We start from the raw sequence: 19,451 nt of genomic DNA, 5'->3' as shown, positions 1-19,451 counted from the left end.
TTTGCGATGCCATGGACTGCAGCGCCAGGCCTCCCTGTCCCTCACCAACTCCCGGAGTTCACTCAGACTCATGTCCATTGAGTCGGTGAAGCCATCCAACCATCTCATCCTCCGTAGTCCCCTTCTCCTCCCGCCTTCAATCTTTCCCAGCCTCAGGGTCTTTTCAAACCAGTCAGTTCTTCCCGTCAGGTGGCCAAAGTATTGGAGCTTCAGCTTCAGCATCAGTCCTTCCAATGAATATTCAGGATTGAGTTTCTTTAGGATGGACTGGTTGGATCTCCTTGCAGTCCAAGGGACTCTCAAGAGTCTTCTCCAACACCACAGTTTAAAAGCATCAATTCTTTGGCGCTTGGCCTTCTTTAATAAAATTCAACTCTCCCATCTGTACGTGACTACTGGAAAAACCATAGCTTTGACTAGACAGACCTTTGTTCGCAAAGTAATGTCTCTGCTTTTGAATATACTATCTAGGTTGGTCATAACTTTTCTTCCAAGGAGCAAACATCTTTTAATTTCATGGCTGCAATCACCATCTGCAGTGATTTTGGAGCCCCCCAAAATAAAGTCTGTCACTATTTCCATTGTTTCCCCATCTGTTTACCACGAAGCAATGGGAACAGATGCCATGATCTTAGTTTTCTGAATGTTGAGTTTTAAGCCAATTTTTCCACTCTCCTCTTTCACTTTCATCAAAAGGCTCTTTAGTTCTTCCTCGCTTTCTGCCAGCAGGGTGGCATTATCTGCATATCTGAGATTATTGATATTTCTCCTGGTAATCTTGATTCCAGCTTGTGCTTCCTCCAGCCCAGTGTTTCTCATGATGTACTCTGCATATAAGTTAAATAAGCAGGGTGACAATATACAGCCTTGATGTACTCCTTTCCCACTTAGGAACCAGTTGTTCCATGTCCAGTTCTAACTGTTGCTTCTTGACCCGCATACAGACTTCTCAGGAGGCAGGTCAGGTGGTCTGGTATTCCCAGCTGGAGCTGCGGCTGTGAGGCGCTGGAGCGACTTTAAGGAGATACCCCACATCCAAGGGCAAAGGAGAAGCCCCAGCAAGATGGTAGGAGAGGCAAAATCGCTTGTGCACTTCTAGCTGATGTTTATTTGAGCGCTCACTTTGTACCAAGCATCAGTTCACATTTTCGCTCACCTCATCCTCAAAACAGCCCTCTAAGGAATATACCTTCTACACTTGAGTAAACAGAGCTGTGGACAGATTTTGTGACTGGTAGACTCTACAGCGGACTTCCTTGGTGGCTCAGACAGTAAAGAATCCCCCTGCAATGTAGGCCACCTGAGTTCGATCCTTGGGTCAGGAAGATCCTCTGGAGAAGGGAATGGCAACTCATTCCAGTATTCTTGCCTGGAGAATCCCATGGACTGAGGAGCCTGGTGGGTTACAGTCAATAGGGTCGCAGAGAGTCAGTCAGACACGACTCAGCGACTAAGCACGCACTCAAGCACATCCCATGCAATATTTAGGACTTACATATACTAAACACTTATTTATATTTTATCTTGGTGCCTCTTTTCTTGCTGCAGCAGACAGGGGTTGGGACCCTGAGCTTTTCATTTGTAACTGCATACCTGTGGGTCTACCTTTGTTTTGAAGAATTTTTTGTTAACCGTCATTGAGAAGGAAGGAGTTTCTGAATCTCTGATTTGAAAGGTGGGTCCTGTGTAGCCAGCCCAAGTCTATCAAAGGCTAGAATGAATGGTTTCCCCTCTGTTCTGCTGGTCACTGATTCTCAACACGTGGAAAGTTGGCTTTTAAAATTCAAAAAAATGAAAGAATGCCCATTTAATTTTCTTTCATCAGAGGTTGTAGCTTTCCTCATACCGATTCATGTACATATTTTGTTAGATTTATACCTAGGGGTTTTTTTTTGGTCTTCATATAACTTTTTTATTTCAAATTTCAATTATTCATGACTAATGTGTATGAACTAGTCATGTATGACTTGTATGCTTCAACTTTGCTTTAATTGCTTGTTAGTTCCAGGATTTTTGGTCAATTATTTGGAATTAGCAGTTGTCAAGGGTGGGGCTGGGGGTGGGGTAGGGAAGGAAGAATGACTAGGTAGAGCACAGCAGATTTTTAGGGTAGTGAAACTATTCTGTACACAGTGATGAGGGACACGTGCTATTGTATATTTGTCCCGAATACAACACAGAGTGAATCCAATGTAAACTATGGATGTTAATGTATTGGTCTTGGTTCATCAGTTGTAACAAATGTACCACACTAACCTAAGATGTAAAGAATGGGGTAAACTGTGTTGGGGGGCAAGGGAAATTTGTACTTCCCAGTTTTTGTGTACACCTAAAACTGCTCTAAAACAAAGTCTATTTTAAAAAGACTGTTGATAGGGGACTTTTGTGAAATGAAGATGCTCAGGGTTAATTGGAGGGGGAAAAAAGGGTGGGTATTAAGTGCCAAGAGGATACAGAAGAGAAAAAAGCACATTGGTTGAGAAGACTCCTGAAAAGCGATATTATTTGAGCTTTGTCTTGAGGTAATTTCCATTGGAAGAGATGAAGTTAGAGGTAAATGGGCATCATATGCAGACAGAAATGTATCAAGTCAGGAAAATAAAGCACATATTTGAAAAATAGGGAATTGGGAATTTTTTAGTTTTGCTTAATATGATGCCAGTATAAGGTTAATCATGAAAAAGAAATCTCAAAAGGTAGATTGGCCCACCCTATGATAGCCTCACTTGCTTCTTCTTTTAGGGAAGGACTGTTTGACTCCTGGCCCAAATCAGGGTCTACTTCACAGACAAGCCAAGGGAAATTCTCTGAAGCCAGACATTTTCCCCAGGGAAGTTGTATCTTCCCCTGTTGTTCATGCTGTTGGCAGTCACCTTCTTTTACACATGAAGCATTACTAGGGGGAAAATTGAATTAAGGTAGTAACCTTTTATTGGAGGAAAGGGCTGTTACTACAAAACTCAAAGTATTACCATGCATACTTTTTGACATAAAATGTCCATCATATAGCAAAAGATAATCAGGCTACAAAAGGAAATTAAAATGATAGATAAGGGACTTCTCTGGCAGTCTAGTGGTTAAGACTCTGAACTTCCAGTGCAGGGGGTGTGGGTTCGATCGCTGGTGGGGGAACTAAGATCCCACATGCCTCAGAGCATGGCCAAAAAGAAATTAGCAAAATCAGGAAGCAGGAAAAACTGACCTGAAAAGGCATCAGATACTAGGTTTTTATATAAAGACTATAAAAGGCTATATATGTTTGTGGTAGGTTGATTTCCTCCAGTGGCCCCCGTTCTCCACCTTTCCCTATATCTGCATCCTTTACAATATGACTTTGCTGCTCCTCCCATCCAAGATGGACTGTATTTCATTTCCTGTTTAATCTTCCTTAATCTGAGTTGGACTTAACACTAACTATAGTGTGCAGCGAAAATAGCATGCCACACTATGAAAAACATGATTGAGGTCCCTTAAAAACGAAAACTGGAGTTACCCTATGATCCAGAAATCCCACTCCTGGGAAGATATTTAGAAAAGATGAAAGCTGTAATTTGAAAAGATACACACACCCCTATGTTCATGGTGGCACTACTTACAATAGCCAAGACAGGGAAGCAAACCTAAATGCCCAACGACAGATGGATGGATAAAGAAGATGCGGTACATATACAATGGAATACTACTCAGTCATTAAAAAGAATGAAGAAATGTCATTTGCAGCAACATAGATGGGCCTAAAAGTATCACACTAAATGAAGTGTTAGACAGAGAAAGACAAATACCATATGGTTTTACTTATGTGTGGAATCTAGAAAAACAAAAGAAATAAACAAACATAACAAAACAGAAACAGACTCATCGGTGGTTGCCAGAGGAGAAGGGAGTGAAGTAAGGGAAGGATATTAAGAGGTACAAACTTTCAGTTCAAAAATAGGTAAGTCACAGGTTTATAATGTACCGTATAGGGAATTTTGCACTGGGTAATAAATCCTTTATTGTGAGGAACAGTCTTGTGCATAATAAGATGTTTAGCAACATCCCTGGCCTCTCCCCACTAGATGCCAGTAGCACTCCTTCCACAGTTGTGAGACCAAAAATGTGTCCAGACATCGCCAATGTCCTCTGGAAGGCAAATCATCCCCATAGTGAGAACCACCGGTCTAGAGTGATTAATTCCCAAAGCAGGAACGCTTGGGACATGACGATAGTTTAATTAAACTTGAGACAGCCATTTGGCCACTTAGAACTTCTTAGGCCAGTGAATCAACAGATAAAGAAAGAGCTTTTTATACTGGCTGGGGTGATTAATTGTAATGATCAAGTCATCCTGCTTGTACAATGAGGTTAAAGAAACTCAGGAGAATTCTTGGAGGTATTCTAATTAATTCTATGCCCTATTATTAAAGTCAGTAGAAAACAAAAACCCATAAGCAGTACTATTAATGGCCCAAAACCTTTAGGGATGAAGATCTGAGTTATTCACCAAGAAGGAGCCAAAAACAGCTCAGGGCAAAGGGAATGTAACAAAAAGTAAAGGGAAGAGGCAGTTATTAAACAACACAACCGTGTGACCAGTAGCAAAAATGATTGTAACGGTTATGAATATTTCATCCTCTATTTGATATAAATGTTTATAGTGTTAGTCGCTCAGTCGTGTTGGACTCTTTGTGACCATGGACTGTATGTAGCTCGCCAGGCTCCTCTGTCCATGGGATTCTCCAGGCAACAATATTGGAGTGGTTGCCAGTTCCTTCTCCAGGGATAAATGTGTATGTGTACACATAAATGTGTGTGAAATATAATTGCAAGGAGATCCAACCAGTCCATTCTAAAGGAGATCAGCCCTGGGATTTCTTTGGACGGAATGATGCTGAAGCTGAAACTCCAGTACTTTGGCCACCTCATTCGAAGAGTTGACTCATCAGAAAAGACTCTGATGTTGGGAGGGATTGGGGGCAGGAGGAGAAGGGGACAACAGAGGATGAGATGGCTGGATGGCATCACTTACTCGATGGACATGAGTCTGAGTGAACTCCGGGAGTTGGTGATGGACAGGGAGGCCTGGCGTGCTTGCGATTCATGGGGTCACAAAGAGTCGGACACGACTGAGCAACTGATCTGATCTGATCTGATACATAAAAAAAATATATGACATCTTCCCCCTCTCATTTCCCTACTAACACATAATGTATTAATAGTAGTTAACTTTGCTTCTCTTTACTCAAGTTATTTGATATGAAAGGAGGAGTGTGACTTAAATAAAAGAAAAATTAGAAGAATAAACATAACCCAAAAATGGAAAGGAGACTTTTTATCTTTTTTAGGGAAGAGGGTTAACATGTTTTTGGTTGAACATGGTGTAGTAGGACCATAATAGGCCAAACTATGATTTTGCTATTGTCTTTTCTTTTTTTGGCCATCCTGGGTCTTTGTTGTGGTGCCTGGGCGTCTCTCTAGTTGTGATGTGAGGGCTCAGTGGTTGTGGCAGGCAGGCTTAGTTGCCTCATGGCATGGGGGAATCTTAGTTTCCCATCTATCCATTCATGTTCAGTCGCTCAGTTGTATCAGACTTTATTCAACCCCATGGACTGTAGCCCACCAGGCTCCTCTTCCATGTTTCAGGCTGCCAATGAGTGAGAGGGTTGCCATTCCCTGCTCCTAGTTCCCCGACCAGGGATCAAACCTGTGTTTGTTGTACTGGAAGGCAGTGGATTCTTAACCACTGGACCACCAAGGAAGTCCCCACTATTGTCTTTAATCTGGATGGAAGTTAAGTACCAGTGAAAGAGGTACATATGGGTGCCTAGTTGAAAAGTGTGTGTTGGTGATTCTGCAGTGTGTCGTCTTGGCTGGGCTGCTCTATGTTGTGCAGGATTCCTATTCTTGCATATTTCCAGTTCGAGTGGGCTATAAGAGAGATTTTGCACAAAATTCGGAAGGTGGAAGTGAAATAGCAGTCATATTGTTTTTATGTTCAGAAGGTCAGTGCAGGGGTGACAGATGTTGGTGCAATACATGCACATTATCATTTATCTGCTAGTTCACCCTCTTGCTATGGGGCAACAACCAGACCTCTAGCTGATCCACCTTCTCACAGATCTTCCTTCAGCTTCTCCAAATTCTGGGCAAGGTATGTTTAACTTCAAGATAAAGGGCACAAGATTTTCCTTCAGAGCACCCACATCACAAAAGTTGGGTGTGGTAAGAGATGAAGATAGGTTCTTATTTGTCTCCTAGGGATTCTAGCTCATTTCTACTCTCCGTCTTTACATCCAACTCCCCTTCCTGAGTCCTTGCCTTGAAGATCTTAAGTTCTAGACTCAGAGAAAAGCTTTACACAGATTATTTTTAACAGTTCCTACGATTGCATAAGGCCAATTGCCTGTAAATCTGTCTCTTAGTGATTCTGCTTCTCTGAGAGAAACTTGATTAATAAGATGGCCTTTCATAGAAAACTAGACAGGACTGAAGGGGAAAGCGGGTGAACCGGAAGACAAGTCAGAAGAAATTATCCAGAGATACTCCCCCTTTAAGAAAGGAATCTAAAAAGAGACTATTATAAATAACAATAATAAGTCAAAATGTCTAAATATAATTAATTTTAACCACAAGACGAGAAGAGAAAGAGAAAAAGGTGGATGAAATATTTCAAGAGAAAAGGCTAAGATTTTTAAGAACTGATGAAACACATCAATCTACACATCAAGAAATGTGTATACATCACTCAATAAATACCAAGCAAGATCACTAAATGAAATTCACACCTGGGCACATCTCAATAAAACTGCAGAAAACCAGAGAAAAATTTTAAAGTAGCCACAGAAAAAGAAGTAAATTTGATGGCTTGATGGAATGTTACTCAATAATTAACTAGGAAAACAAAACAACTTTAAACATCTGTGTACCTAATAAAATATCCTTATAATATATGAAGGAGAAGAACTGGTAATGCCAACATCATAGTGAGGGATTTTAACATCCTTTACTTGATTGATTTATTAAGTGGACAGAGAAAAATTGGCAAGGATATAGCTAATTAATGTTTTGAAGTTAATAGGCTAGACCTAATGGACAGCTATTAACAGTTCTGCATCCAACAATGAGAGAATTTTATTTTCTTAAGCACACATGGAGTATTTATAAAAATTAATCATGTACATAAAGCATCAACAAATTTTAAAGATAGATATTATACAGATCATGGCCTTGGTCACACGGTAGTTGAACAAGAAGTGAAGGATGAAAACTTCAGACTGAATCGCAGAGCAAGAACCTAACCAGAGCCTGTGTTTAGTCCTGGACCCCTACCAACAGCTATCTCGTTATTAAAGAAACTTAAAACCTGTTTTTAGTTAAGCCGTGTAGTTGAGTTTTCATTACATGCAATCAAGTTCAATTTCAACTGAGTAGGTATCCTTGACCCCACTTAGCATTTTGATAAGTGCAGGCTTCACAAGTACAAATTATTAGACTCTAAGCTCCATGAGAATCCCAGGTAGTATATCTGTAACTTTGCTCAGAAGATAGCATGATATGTCAAGCATAATGATCAATACATCTTTCCTGAATAAACAAATGAGTGAATCAATGCTCCCAAGATTAAGATGCTGGGGGTGGGGATAGATAGAGCTCAGTACATACTTTCACTACTGGAAAATAAACATCACGTTTCTACTGCAGATGAATGTAAGTGATATCTTAAAATAAAGACTATTTTTTTTTTTGCATCAGAAAATGCTTTCACAACTGCTGAGAGCTGCCACTGAGTTCATTATCTTTGCAGAATAATAATAAAGAATTTGGAGGAAGGTATTTAAGAAACAGGCCTCCCTGGTGGCTCAGTAGTAAAGAATCTTCCTGCCAGTGCATCAGACGAGGGTTCCATCCCTGGGTCAGAAAGATACCCTGCAGAAGGAAATGGCAACCCTCTCCAGTATTCTTGCCTGGGAAATCCATGGACAGAGGAGCCTGGTGGGCTACAGGCCATGGGGGTCACATGACTCAGTGACTAAACAACAAAGATAGTTAAGAAGCAGGTGTAAGGAAGATCTGATATTCTGAAATGCCTTTTTTTTTGGTGGTGGGGGGGGCCGTCCTGTGGGGCTTGGTGATCTCAGTCCCCTGACCAGGGGTTGAACCCTTGTTCTTGGCAGTGAAAGCACAGAGTCCTAATCACTGGGCCCCCAGGGAACTCCTCTAATATGACTCAGTGACTTCTGAATTCTACCTTTGAGACATACACCTGAAGTGTACTATGGACCGATCCCAACCTTTACCATCTGAGGCTGTCAGAGAGCATGAACTAGAGAAGATGGAGCCTGCCATGCATGTCAGTATCTTCATCTCATTTGGAAGCAACATTTTGGAAGCACTTTTGCAAAGCCAGGGCTGATATCCAAGTGCTTGGGGGGGGGGGGGGTTTGGGAAAATTTCCAAAGAATGTGAATAAAACAGATATTTATTTGTAACCTTTAAGTGTACCATATAGGGAATCTCCCCACCCACAAATTGACTCCAACCTGACGTCCCCATTCTGTGAGATACGCAAAAATCATAGTTGTATTGGGTTCCCCCCCACCAGTACCTTGAGCCCCACAAGCAGTTAGGAACTTTACAAGCTCACAGGAAGATTGAGGAAAAGGCCCCCTAATCCTCCACTTAGAATGATCACCTTGGAGATCGTTTTTGTCCAAGGTTGACCAGTCTCTCTCAGTCACATCATTTTTGTTATGGAATCCAAGTCATATCTGAATCTTTTGCAACCCCATGAACTGTAGCCTGCCAGGCTCCTCTATCCACGGGATTCTCAAGGCAAGAATACTGGAGTGGGTTGCCATTTCCTCCTCCAGGGACTCTTCCAAACCTAGGGATCAAACCCAGGTATCTTGTTTTGGCAGGCAGATTCTTTACCACTGAGCACCTGGGAAGCCCAGGTCACATTAGACCACTGAAAATTTTGCCATAATTGGGAATATGGTTTACAGAGCTTGTTCTTACTGCCCTGGGGCAAAACAAAAAGAAGTGAATTTTTTCTTAAAGTTAAACATATTGTTGTGTTAAAATGTCCTTTCTTTTACAAAATAACCATGATAAGGTTTGTTAAAGTCTTTATTTGGCAAAATACTGACCCCTTTACGTCAATTACCATTTTCGTGTGTGTGTGTGTGTGCGCGCGCGCGCGTGCACGTGCATTGGAGATGAGCATTATTGTAAAAAATAAACAAAGCCAGATACTAGTTAAAGCAGTGAAAACATATTTTATTCGGTAACTACTGACCAGAGAGGAAAGAACTGATCTCCATTTCGACTTGTGCAGAAGTGACTGGGCACGTTAAAGGAAGAATGTAGGATGAAGAAACATATATTGTATAATTCAATTTAGATCGAATGTTTAGAAAAAGCAAATCTATAGATAGAAAGTAGAGTAGTGTCTGCCTGGGGGCAGGGGTGGCAAGACAGGACATAGGCACTTGGGTTGATGGAATTTCTAAAACGGAATGCTCGAAATGGCTGCACAACTTGGCAAATTTACTGAAAGTCGCTTAATTGTACATTTAAGAATGGGTGGATTTTATAGCATATACTTTACCCATAAAGCTGTTTTTGTTTTGTTTTAAACACAAAACTAAGTGGCAGCGGCAGGGGCAAGGCAAACGTGCAAAATTACAAAGGGTTCAGTTCAGTTCAGTCGCTCACTAGTGTCCGACTCTTTGCGACCCCATGGACTGCAGCACGCCAGGCCTCCCTGTCCATCACCAACTCCCAGAGTCCACCCAAACCCATGTCCATCGAGTCGATGATGCCATCCAACCATCTCATCCCCTGTCGTCCCCTTCTCCTCCTGCCCTCAATCTTTCCCAGCATCAGGGGCTTTTCAAATAAGTCAGCTCTTCGTATCAGGTGGCCAAAGTATTGGAGTTTCAGCTTTAGCATCAGTCCTTCCAATGAACACCCAGGACTGATCTCCTTTAGGATCGACTGGTTGGACCTCTTTGCCGTCCAAGAGACTGTCAAGAGTCTTCTCCAACACCACAGTTCAAAAGTATCAATTTTTCGGCACTCAGCTTTCTTTATAGTCCAACTCTCACATCCATACATGACCATTGGAAAAACCATAGTCTTGACTAGACGGACCTTTGTTAGCAAAGTAATGTCTCTGCTTTTTAATATGCTGTCTAGGTTGGTCATAACTTTCCTTCCAAGGAGTAAGCGTGTTTTAATTTCATGGCTGCAGTCATCATCTGCAGTGATTGGGTAGGGCAATTCTTTTAATTGTAAATTCTTTTAATCCAGCTGTATCTGCCTGCTTGCCATGACGGAAGTTAGACCCCTCTTCCTACAGAGACTCGGCAGCAGAGGCTTATTTTCCTGATGATTACATTTCAAATGAATGGCTTTTAGGTCCCTGAGAAAGACACTCTTGTATTGTGGGAGAACCAAAGGAACAGGGGTCAGAAAGAAGCTCCCACTCACCAAAACTAGAGAAAAGCCTGCGCAGCAATGAAGACCCAGCACAGCCATAAATAATTAAAAAAAAAAAAAAAAAAAAGAAAGCTGGGTTTGGTTTAGTCTTCACCTTAAATGTTTTATCTGACATCTCTGAGCATGTCTAGATTCCAAACACATAGCTTTTAAAGGAGCATGCCTCCTGTCCTGCCTACCACCCACATGGTCACTCCCTTTAGCTACAGTAAGATCTAAGATGGTAAAGAACCCATATGCAATGCAGGAGACCTGGGTTCCATCCCTGGGTCAGGAAGATCCCCTGGAGGAGGGCATGGCAACCCACTCCAGTATTCTTGCCTGGAGGATTCCATGGACAGAGGAGCCTGGTGGGCTACAGTCCATGGGGTCACAAAAGAGTCAGACACGACTGAGGGACTGAGCACTCAAATTCTAATGTAACTCCAAAATGCTAATTATTGTTACTTCAGACAAAATGTATCTGCTTTTGAAAGATTCCTAGAAATGTATCACATCCAAAGGTGGGGAGTGCCTGCAGAATAATCCACCAGTGTACAACTCCTGTCCATGGCTTCATTCAACTTAGAAAAAAAGAAATGTAATTTATTTTTCAATATGTATATCCACATTTCAAATTTTAAAATCTAATTGAAATTGCTTCTAAATGCACTGTTGTAGCCATGCGTTCCGGGAAAAACTCACTCAGAAGGACAATGCAGATAGTGGAGTGCAGTTTATTACACTGGCGGGCCCAAGGCAGAGTCTCCGCTTAGCCAAGGACCCCAACCATTTTTTGTGAAAACCTTATATACCCTAAGTGTACATGGCCAAACCCACCTCCCCAAATTCCCTGAAACTAGTCTGAACAAAGGAAGAGAAAGATACTTTCAAAGTTAACCCGTGATTCATATGTCTTAAGCCTAGGTAGTTAACAGTGGACAATTATCAATAGGCCTGTGGTCATACCCCAATAAGCATAATAGAATTTATGATTCTATTTGGTTACACAGATAATTAGGGTATTCTTTTAGACAATGGAGAGTCTAGGTATGAGCCCTGGGGTTCTTCCATCCACGGGGCCTGGTTTTCCAGTTGATATGTTGTTTCCATAGATACTGGGCACATAGCTCAAAGTCCACAGTCCAGCCCAAGATGGAGTCCTGCTTTCAAGATGGAGCCTGTTCTGTCTGTTTCCTCCTACAACACTACAAAACACGTTTAACCCACAGGAAGTTAGATATCTGAGAGGAATAATCAATCCATCATGTTAGTGAAAAAACAAGCACATTGCTTCAAAACTAAGTAGCACACTAACTACGCCAAAATGTGGTCATTTAAAAATTCCTTTTCTAAAGACAGGGGCTTCCCCGATAGCTTAGTTGGTAAAGAATCCACCTACAATTCAGAAGATTCCAGTTGGATTTCTGGTCGGGAAGATTCCCTGGAGAAGGGAAAGGCTGAGCACTCCAGTATTCTGGCCTAGAGAATTTCATGAACTATCCGTCCAGAAGTGTAAAGAAATATGATAGCTGTTTTATTTATAAACTATTCATATGTGTTTTGCATATAGAATAGTGATTGTTTTGATTATTTTAGCGAGTGTTCTGTCATTATTAACCAGAGAGGTAAATTTAGGATTAAATATCAGAAAAGGCTACATGTCAAGCTGTTTTTCTCAAAAAATGATTATTATTTTTTTTTTAAACGTCGTCTTTCCTTTTGATTCTGCATATTAAACGTTGTTGTGTTTGTGTTGTGGTTAGTCGCGCAGTCGTGTCAGACTCTTTTCCCGCCAGGCTCCTCTGCCCATGGGGTTCTCCAGGCAAGAACACTGGAGTGGCTGCCATGCCCTTCTCCAGGGGATCTTCCCGACCCAGGAATCGTTGTTGTTGTACAAGAACAGATATTCATTACAACCTTTAAGGAGAAAGTACATTTTCCCATTACTTAAGCAACGAAGGTCTTTGTTTTTCTTTTTTTAAATGACGACTCGGCAGCAGCGCGCGGATAATGGCTTTATGGGGCCCGTTCGGTAGGGCACGTCTGTAACTCCCTGTCTTTTGGAGGCGAAGTCTCGCAGAGAAAACCGCGAATCGCCGCGGACCGGCCCGGGAGGCGCGGAAGGACAGCGGATCCCCCGGGACGCCTCCCCCATGCTGACTACTCCAGGCGCCGCCCGGCCCCGCCATAAGAGACTGCCTCCTCCGCCACTTCGCAGGGGAAGCGGGAGAGTTCGCTCTCGAAGGTGATTGACGGGCCGCGTCCTCCAATGGCCGGCGCGCTCGGCCCCGGCGGGCTGGGCAAGGGCCGCGGCACGCGGAGGAATCTCTCCTGCCCTTTAGTCCCGGGCTAGGTGTTGCGGCAGGCGCCATTTTATCGAGCCGCCTGTCTCGGGTGCCGCCATGTTGGTGAGGAGAAATCACCGTTACGGCCACTGTCCAAATCCCCGCGTCGCTGCGCGCCGCCCGCCCGCTCCCAAGCCTCAGCCACCGGCGGCGAATAGAGACTAAAGCGGCAGCGCCGGCAGCGCGGGGCCGTGGCCCAGTGTTTGCAGTTAGAGCCCCACCTCTCTGGCGTGGTTGTTAATAGACTGGAAAGTCTGTGTCTGTGTCGCTCACTAGTAACCGTGAGTTTTTACCACTTCGTCACCTCCCGGCGGCGGCCGGGAACAGGTACCCGCAGGCGGCGCAGGGATTCTCCCCGCGCCCCGCCGCCGCCGGCCTCGCAGACCTGCCCTCCAGCCCCGCCCCGTTCTTGACCAAACATGACAGACTCTGAACATGCAGGGCACGACAGGTCGGGAACCCTTCTTGTCTGTCTTTCTGTCGGCGGAGAGGAGGGGTCTGGGGCGGCGGGAGCGGGCCGGGGCCGCGCGCCTCCTGCATGACTTAGACGTCTCTGTGTGGCTCCATCCGTTCCCGTGACGTGCGCCCGGACGGAAAGCCCGGGCCCGCGGCCGCGGGGAGGCCTGCCCGGCCGCGCCCGCCTTCCCGCGCGGGGGCCTTCCCGGCCGGCCCCGCCCCCGGTCGCACGTGCGAGCCCCCCGCCCCCGGGCGGGCTCGGCGGCGGCGCCGGGCGGCTGCTGCGCGCGGCTCGGGGCTGCGGTCCAGCCCGCGCTCGGAGGAGGCGGCACCCGGTGCGGGGTCCGGCCTCCCTGCACAACGAGGACCCGCCAAGAATTGTCAGTAACTGGTGATTTCTTTTGACTTCGACCCTAGCTCCTGAAAATAAACATGCGTGTTTTTTTTTTTTTGTCTCTTTTTAGGAAAAATTTTAAGCAATCCCCAAAGCCGTGTATCTGTTACAGGCTTACCTCTCGCAATTGGAAATGGCAAGTTTCAGATGTTGAATACAAAATAGTTAAGATTTTGCAAACCTGCTCAGTGTAGCACAATTTTCTCCTACTGTGCGAACTCCATGGATCGTCCAGTCTAGCCCGATTTTCTAAATACTATGTATCATTTAAACATTTATCTGAGATTTGGGATTTTTTTTAGTTTTTACTGTGACTTAAGAGGCCCATTCTTGGTTCCAAGGAACGGTTTGGGGGTGTTTACATATTTTAAATAGTGCACTTAACTTTTGGTTAGTTTTTTAATTTCTGTTGCTATCCAACTTAATAAAAAAGAAAGGGTGTGCTTTCATTCATTAAACTGCTGGAACAAAATCCATTGCATCTGATTCTTGTTTAGAATATTTAAAAGATCCAGAACTTCGCAAATTACTCCTTTGCAAATGAATTAATCAAAAGTGTACATTGTACTCTAGGCTGTATACAGATTGCTGAAATTTTACTTGTGGAGTAATGTGACCTGCTTTTGGTAAAGTATACCAAACACTTTTAAATCTAAAAGCAGAAATCAGAAACATTCCAGAAATTTGAAATATCAAAACATCTGACAACCTTGAGAGGAATAAAAATGTTATTTTAACAGTTTTGGTACTCTAATAATCAATGAAGGTCACCAGAAAGCAAGTCAAGTAAACATGTAATTTTTAGAAAGTCAAAATGCTCTTAGAAAAATTATGGGCAGGTAAGCTTGCACTTGACACATTTTTCATAATTATTTTCCATTATCCTGTTACTAAAATGAGAAAATTCTTGAAAGGGGTTAATCAATACTTTGACAAGTTTCGCACTCTGAGGATCTGTGGACAAACCAATGATGGGAGTTTTGCTAATACAGCCTAAAATTCATTCTTTTGTGTGGAAGAAGGAACTCTGTTAGTTCACAGAGCAGTATGTAGAATTATGTATTCTACATAAGGAAGAAGCCATGTTGCCAAACTTTACAGATCTTGATTTAATTTGCTAGTAAGGACCAGTGATGCCAGACTTTAAAAATTATTTGTTTTAAAATACAAATAAAATTACTGAGTCAGAAGTTAAAAATTAAATTTTAAACAGTTCTTTGTAAGATATATATAACCAGATTAGTAGTAGAAACTAAAGATTAAGCAGTAATGTATTTAGTCTTTTTTTTATTGTTTTGTATTAGGATTAAGAAAACTATTTTCTGGTAATTTCTGAAGCAGTAGGATTAGCTCAGTTTTAATTTATCCATTTGTTAAATGACAGCATTTTTCTGAGGCAAGAATATAGATTTTTCTTTTTCACACCTGTTTTGGTCAACTTATATGAAAAATAACTAAAAACAAAGTGAACCAGGAGTTGGGAGAAATGGTTCTAACTCCCAACTTTGCTATTTTTAGCTTTGTGAACTTGAGCAAGCTTAGTTTCTTAATGTGCAGAGGGGTTAGAGGTTCTCATCCTTCCCTGGGGACCTTTTTAAAAAGTATTGAAGTCATTTCCATTGGTCTGAGCTGAAGATTTCTTAAAGCTCCTCAGGAAGGTCTGAAAGTGAAAAGTGAAGTCGCTCAGTCGTGTCTGACTCTTTGCGACCCCATGCGACCCCATGGACTGTAGCCTACCAGGCTCCTCCGTCCATGGAATTTTCCAGGCAAGAGTACTGGAGTGGGTTACCATTTCCTTCTCCAGGGGATCTTCCCGACCCAGGGATGGAACCCCGGTCTCCTACCTTGCAGGCAGACGCTTTACCATCTGAGCCACCAGGGAAGCCCTTAGGTAGGGCTGCTGCTGCTGCTGCTAATTCGCTTCAGTCGTGTCCGGCTCTGTGCGACCCCATAGACGGCAGCCCACCAGGCTCCTCCGTCCCTGGGATTCTCCAGGCAAGAACATTGGAGTGGGTTGCCATTTCTTTCTCCAATGCATGAAAGTGAAAAGTGAAAGTCAAGTCGCTCAGTAGGTCTAGTATGTACCAAATTGAAAACCAGTCTACGAGATCAATATTAATCTTAGCTAACCATCAGAATCACTTTGCGGAATAAAGATGTTTGTCCTGCCCAGAGCAACTGAATCAGAATCTCTAGGGAAGGATTGTAATCTGTAGTTTTTATAAGCTCCCTTGGTAGTACTTAAGAAATTTGTGGAAAAAAATGGACTAATCTGTGGAATCCCCAAATATTCTGTTTCCATGTTATAGTTACTTTATACTGTAGTAAAAATTTCCGTGAATTAGGTGGGAAAGATATATGACTTCTGGTATTTGGAGCTTGGCATTTGTCTCAAGGATGTTCTTTTTCTGATATTTTGAAAATTAAGGTATATTGTGTGAGTGCAGGAAAAAAGTTAAATCTGATTTTTATGTTCAATTGCTATAATTATACAAATTAAAATATTACTGTGATAGTTTACATGAAATTCTACATGTAAGTGGAAATTGACAATGCACAATTTTTTTCTTTTAAAAATTGTTTTATATGGTGAACATTTTGCATAAAATTTGCTTGCCCAATGAGTTAACTTATTAAAAAATACCCATTTGTACTTTCCTTTAAATAGTTTCATTCCTGGAGTGAAAACATTGTATTTTTATAAAGTGTTATGAATATAAAAATACCTATAAATAAACTTGTGGCTCTGTAGACTGTTAGTAGAGGACTTCTGCTTAGAATTAAATCATAGAGGGGAGAAGGAGTTGGGCAAGACAAAGGGAGATAAAATTCTTGTCTCTCTTTGCATTCAGGTCTTCCCTTTCATCCAGTTCTTTTAAGCACAACTCCAGGTGCCTACCTTTATATTTCAGCTGGAATGTTGACCTAATAAAAACAACTCAGAAATAACTCTTAAAGGCTTGATACTGTGAGTCCCTGCTGAACACATCTGTAGTTGAGAAGGAAAGATAAAATATACACCCAAGTAACTGTTACATAATTTTTGGAAATATGCTAAAGGTAAAAAGTTTTATAGGCCCTACACTGGGAAAAAAGATAATTTTAACATGAATTGTATGAAAGTTTGTGAGTCTCAGAGTCTAGTTGATAGGAGGTGTGGGTAGTACTTTCCTTTGTGCTCCTCCTGGGTGTGTCTGACTCTGCGACCCCATGAACTGTAGGCCCCCAGGCTCCTCTGTCCACGGGTTCTCCAGGCAAGAAGCCTGGAGTGGGTTGCCATTTCCTACTCCAGGGGATCTTCCTGACTCAGGGATCCAACCTGTGTCTCCTGCATTGCAGGCTGATTTCTTCACTGCTGAGCCACCAGGGATTCCCAGTACCTTCCTTTGGAAGGAGGGTGTTCTTTGCCCATTAGGAACAACCTTCCCACCTTCCCATTCTCTCCCTGCTTTCCTTTCTTCCTCATGTAAACCCAGAATAGCAAAACTCCAGCTAGTCAGAACTGTACTAGTTTATATGAACTGTTCCTTTCCCTGCCTTACATAGTGATTGAAACCTGACACCAGAGTGTGAAGGGATGAGGATGAAGATGGTTACACTTTCTTTTGTAACTGGGCTTTCCTTTGATTCTCACATTAATCCCATGAAGTAATACAGTATTGCAATGCTCAGTGATTTGTCTGAGGTCCCACAGATAGAGCCCTGGTGAGAATTCAGGACCACAAACTCCTACCTACAATGTTATTTTTAACTCTTCATTAGTTAAGCATGGGGAATTAATTCAATAAATTCTAGCCTTTAGTTCTTGAATTGTTTGGGATTATAATGTGGTATATTTAAGACAGCCCTGTATTCTGAATAAAACCTTGGTTCTGATCCTAGTTTTTCCTCTAGGTTGGTTAATGCTCTTTTCTTTTCCATGATTATTTTTCTTGTTTGTGAAATAAGGTGGTTGAACTAAATTACTTCCAAACTCTTCTACTTTAAGAAGTCAGTAATTTTAATTAAAAAAAATTGCAGATGGCTTTTCTTACATTGGAATTCACTTTGATGCCCTACACATCATCTGGTTTGCAAATATGTTTACTGGAGTAAGTGTCTCCCCTCACTAGGCAATTAATTAATTTATATATTCTTCCAGTTTTATTGAGTGTGATTGACATACAACACTATAAGATTAAGCAGTACAGCATAATGATTTGATTGTATATACATGATGAAATTATTATGGCAGTAAGTTCAGTGACCATCCATCATATAAATACAAAATTAAAGAAATAGAAAACAATATTCTTTTCCTTCTGATGAGAACTCTTAGAGTTTACTCTTAACTTTCATATATAACATCCATCAGTGTTAATTACATTTATCTTATTGTACATTACATCCCTGTGCGTGTTCATGGATGCTCAGTCATTCAGTCGTATCTGACTCTATGACCCCATGGACTGTGCTCCTCTGGGGTTTCCCAGGCAGGAATACTGTAGTGAGTTGCCATTTCCTACATAATAGCCTTAGTACTTATTTATTTTATACCTGCTTTAATCCAATTCCTCCTCCCTCTTCTGTTTATTTTTAATAAACCCATTTTTAAGTGTACTGTTCAGTAGTGTTAAGTATATTCACGTTGTGGTGCAGCCAATCTCCAGAACTCATCTTGCAAAACTGAAACACTATTATTATTTTTGATTCCCGAATCTACTAATTTACTATCAAAACTGTCAAAGTGAGTTTTTCTTTAGCAAATGTAAAGCACTCAAGGTATACCTCATGTTCAGGTTTGATGTGGAAAGCACTTTGACTTTTATGAAGACGTTTTTCTTCTAGCCCCTCATGAATTGTTTAATTCACTTTTAAATTTTGTTCATTAAATTTTCATTGAAAAGACTTCTATGCCAAATATAGTGTTAAGCATTGGTGGGAAAAAATCTGAATATAATTTCACTGATCTTGCTCTCCAGGATCTTATGATCTAGTAGGATAAACAGATTGATAAATACATAGTTATTTTTAACACCAGAATGGAGGTAGAGACTGCGTGCAGTGGTGGCATAAATGGGGCCTCGGGAAGGTATGAAATAACTGGGTCTGGAGGATGAGTAAAAGTTTGGCTAAGCGGAGGCAGAAATATAAGAGAAGCTTGAAGAAATGAAATGGCATGGTAGGGTAGGGGATGATAAAAGTGTTAGTATGTGAAATGTGTACAACATACTTTGGGGAATGAGGAAGAGGATGAAATGAATTAGGAGTCAGATCAAGGATGTAAAGATCTCATCAAAGCTTTGTAAGCAGGAAAATGATCAGATGATACGATACCTGGGGGAAAGAAGCAAGTATGGAAGGAGAGATCAGTAGAAGAAGTTAGGTAGCTTTCAGTCATTCTTATTAAATATCAAGCACCCTGTATTTAATATGTATTATTCTGGACAGCAGCAGTAAAGAAAAAATTCTTTACCTAGTGGAGCTTACATTTTCTTTGGAGACAGAGAAAGACACTAAACATTAAAAACAAATGTGTTAGATAAGCAGAAAGGGAGATGGGGTGTCCTTTGCATTTAGGAAGGATGTTTCTATTTTAAATAGAGTATTTAGGGAAGCAGTTAATGAAAAAGAAGCATTTGAGCCAAGCCCTCAAATGAAAGCAATCCAAGTGTAGTACATCTGGGGGAAGAACACTCCAGATAAAGGGAACAGAGATTGGAGCCAGGAATGAGCTTCATGTAATTAAGGAAAAATCAAGGGAGCAGTGTGGCTACGGAGAAGGCAACGGCACCGCACTCCAGTACTCTTGC

General features: G+C 41.8%; 1 protein-coding gene across 1 annotated transcript in view; it reads left to right on the top strand.

The window, feature by feature from the left end:
* Positions 1-12,835: 12,835 nt before the first annotated feature.
* The window catches only part of ZC3H6 (zinc finger CCCH-type containing 6), a 78,376-nt gene continuing 71,760 nt past the window's right edge, over positions 12,836-19,451 (top strand). The window contains exon 1 of the mRNA XM_006065954.4: positions 12,836-13,260. Within this exon, the coding sequence (XP_006066016.2) occupies positions 13,229-13,260 (32 nt within the window). The 5' untranslated portion in view covers positions 12,836-13,228. The remainder of the gene's footprint in view (positions 13,261-19,451) is intronic.

This window comes from Bubalus bubalis, chromosome 12 (assembly GCF_019923935.1).
Source record: "Bubalus bubalis isolate 160015118507 breed Murrah chromosome 12, NDDB_SH_1, whole genome shotgun sequence".
NCBI lineage: Eukaryota > Metazoa > Chordata > Mammalia > Artiodactyla > Bovidae > Bubalus > Bubalus bubalis.
The sequence above is the reverse complement of the archived record's forward strand: the minus strand, read 5'-3'. Positions and strand labels throughout refer to the sequence as shown.